Here is a 2,983-nt window from a genome sequence, read left to right as displayed (position 1 = left end):
TTTTTTTAGTAGTCTCCTGGAGTCCAGAATTCCCAGTTTAATAAGCTACTTGATATTTTGTAGTTCTCTTGAAGCAGATCTCTGGGACAGATGGGGAAGGAAACAATGTGCCGTCAGGGGATTTTTCCAGAGAGTGGGCCAAAGCAGAGCGCATGATGACAGAGCTCCGGAGCCACAACCTCGGAAAGCACCTGAGAGAAGCAGAAGCGGAAAGAAGAGAGGCTCAGCTCTGTAAGCACGTTCCCAAACCCTTGCATGCAACCCATTCTAATGGGCTTGAGATATAGTGTGCAAAGTCAATGTCAGTTCCCCAGTTACAGGTGGCTAGGTTAGCCATTTCAATGTACACGGCTTTTATTTTTTATTTATTTTCTTAAAAAAATTTAATGTTTACTTTTTTTTAAATTTATTTTTGAGAGACAGAGAGAGACAGCACAAGCAGAGGACGGTCAGAGAGAGAGGGAGACACAGAATCCGAAACAGGCTCTAGGCTGTGAGCTAGCTGTCAGCACAGAGCTCGACATGGGGCTCAAACCCACAAACCGTGAGATCAAGACCTGAGCTGAAGCCGGATGCTCATCTGACTGAGCCACCAAGGCACCCCTAATGTTTACTTATTTTTGAGAGAGAGAGAGAGAGTCAGAGTGCGAGCAGGGGAGGGGCAGAAAGACACAGAATCTGAAGCAGGTTCTAGGCTCTGAGCTGTTAGCATAAAGCACAGCACTCACAAATCATGAGATCCTGACCCTGAGCCAAAGACTGATGCTTAACTGACTGAGCCATCTAGGCGCCCCAATGGACATGACTTTTAGAGCATGACATGAGAATGGGTAGCTCCTCCAGGCTACCAAGAGGGTATAGAATACAACATCTTACCATTGTGCAAGAAAAAAAATAGGTTCTTTTCCTAAGATAACAGCACTGATACCTCCTTTTCCATTTTAACTGCATTTTTATTCTTCCTTCATTCAGCTCCACCCAACTTCCTCATTATATCATGTTTTAATGGTCACCAGCATGGGAGTCTTAAATTACAAATTGATATTCGCACTACTATTGCAGAAACCAAAAACTGGTGTAGTAGAAATTAATGGAGTATCTCTAAAAGTTTTACTTAGGGAAAATTAGTTCCTCACTAGTTCAAAACTGTGAGAAATATAAATCTGGTTCATATTTTTTTTCCAAATACTGTTCTTTCTTCTCTGGTAAAATGATGCGTTAATGGTTAATATGCAGATGGTAGCAGTTTTCTTTTAGTATTTGTAATGTCCAAATTTAATATTAGTCTTTGCTTTTGACTGAGGAGACAGTGCTGGTTTGCAGTTAGTAGTAGTTAGTAATAGTAGTTAGTAGTACTGTTACTTGGTAGTGTTAATAGTCGTGTTCAGAGCATGTGCTTTATCCTCTGCAGATCTTGTTCTAGTGCCAAGGCTGACTGGTCATGATGCAAAATTGGGTCAGTCACCTAATTTCTCGGGCTCCCCATTTGCATTTCTGGAACACGAGCCTGCTATTACTATTTTCATGTGGTTATGTGTGCACACAGCAGGTGCTCCATAAATGTTGGTTTCCTTCCCCATTCACTTGCAAGTTCAAGGAAAACCATGAAATGAGCAGAAACTCCATTCCTCCTCTGTAGTCTTTATAGCTTAGCTTAGTGGTACTCATCTCTCCAGTGAAAAACAAAAAGTGACGTATTGCAGTGCTGAACCGGATACGGAGCTGGCTGGAAAGCCACCAAGTGCAGAACAGCGCACTTGTCAAGAACATACAGGATGCTTTAAATGAGTACGAAGCCAAACTTGGTGATCTGCGTGCTGCACTACAAGCGGCAACTGCCCAAGCAAAACAGGCCACCGGCCTCAACCGAGAAAATGAGAAGACTCTGGAGTCCATCAAGGTGGGTTTACCGTAAGAATCTGCACACCTTTATTAATGACAAGGATGAGGGGGGCAGGGATCTTTATCATTAATAAAGCGGCCGAGGCAGGCCCCTGTCTGTACCTAGTGTGTGCACACCTGTCTGCACAGCAAATGCTCATCAAACAGGAATAAGGGATTAACTGCAAAACCAAAGTTATTCCTACTGCCCAGTTACTAGAAAAGACTGTGAACTTAAACCAGAGAGAAAGCAGAGCAGATTGCTTTAGTCCTGCCCCTGGCTGACGGAGGAGTGCTGGAGGAATGGTGTCGCCAGATAGATGAGAAATTAAACCAATATTGTTATAATTAAATCAAAGTATATAATATATGTTTTAAATAACTGACTTGTCATGTCAGCCGTGTAAATGTCATTATCATAATTGCTGGGAAGGGAATTTTAAGTCATTATCTTACAGGAAATAGATTAAAATACAGGCCTCGTGGGGCACCTGGGTGGCTCAGTCGGTTAAGTGTACGACTTCGACTCAGGTCATGATCTTGCAGTTTGTGAGTCCGAGCCCTGTGTCGGGCTCTGTGCTGTCAGCTAGCTCAGAGCCTGGAGCCTGTTTCAGATTCTCTATCTCTCTCTCTTTGCCCCTCCCCTACTCACACTCTGTCTCGTCTCTCTCTCCCAAAAATGAATAAACGTTAAAAAAATTAATAAAAACAAATACAGACCTTGTGTGGGAGCTGCAGAGACAGAATCTGGAGCTCAGGATTCTATAGTGTAGTTTTTCAGGGGTGCACCCTGTAACTGAAACAGCAGCACAAATGTGAGACGTTCTTAATGACGTAAGATCAAAGTGGAATAACGTAGGACTGACCCCCCCAAAAGAAGCATTTGGTCAAAGAAGATAAATAATGTCTTAGTCGATGGCAATATGCTTAACTCCCAAAGCCTCTTTAGACGGCTGTTGGAAGTCACTGATGATGCCAAGGGAAGGGAGCATGATCCGACTTTAGGCGTGTGTGAGTTTTGGCCGCTCCTAGCCTGACCTTCTCAGGTGGTATGTGCCCTCTCGTTGAAGCGCCTCTCCAACCTCACGCGTGCAGGGTGTCA

General features: G+C 43.6%; 1 protein-coding gene across 1 annotated transcript in view; it reads left to right on the top strand.

The window, feature by feature from the left end:
• LOC115277423 (laminin subunit alpha-3-like) overlaps nt 1-2,983 on the top strand; it is a 225,862-nt gene that overhangs the window by 181,753 nt on the left and 41,126 nt on the right. The window contains 2 exon segments of the mRNA XM_029921574.1: nt 64-231; nt 1,704-1,900. Of these exon segments, the coding sequence (XP_029777434.1) occupies nt 64-231; nt 1,704-1,900 (365 nt within the window).

The sequence above is a fragment of the Suricata suricatta genome, chromosome 14, assembly GCF_006229205.1.
Source record: "Suricata suricatta isolate VVHF042 chromosome 14, meerkat_22Aug2017_6uvM2_HiC, whole genome shotgun sequence".
Taxonomy (NCBI): domain Eukaryota; kingdom Metazoa; phylum Chordata; class Mammalia; order Carnivora; family Herpestidae; genus Suricata; species Suricata suricatta.
The sequence above is the reverse complement of the archived record's forward strand: the minus strand, read 5'-3'. Positions and strand labels throughout refer to the sequence as shown.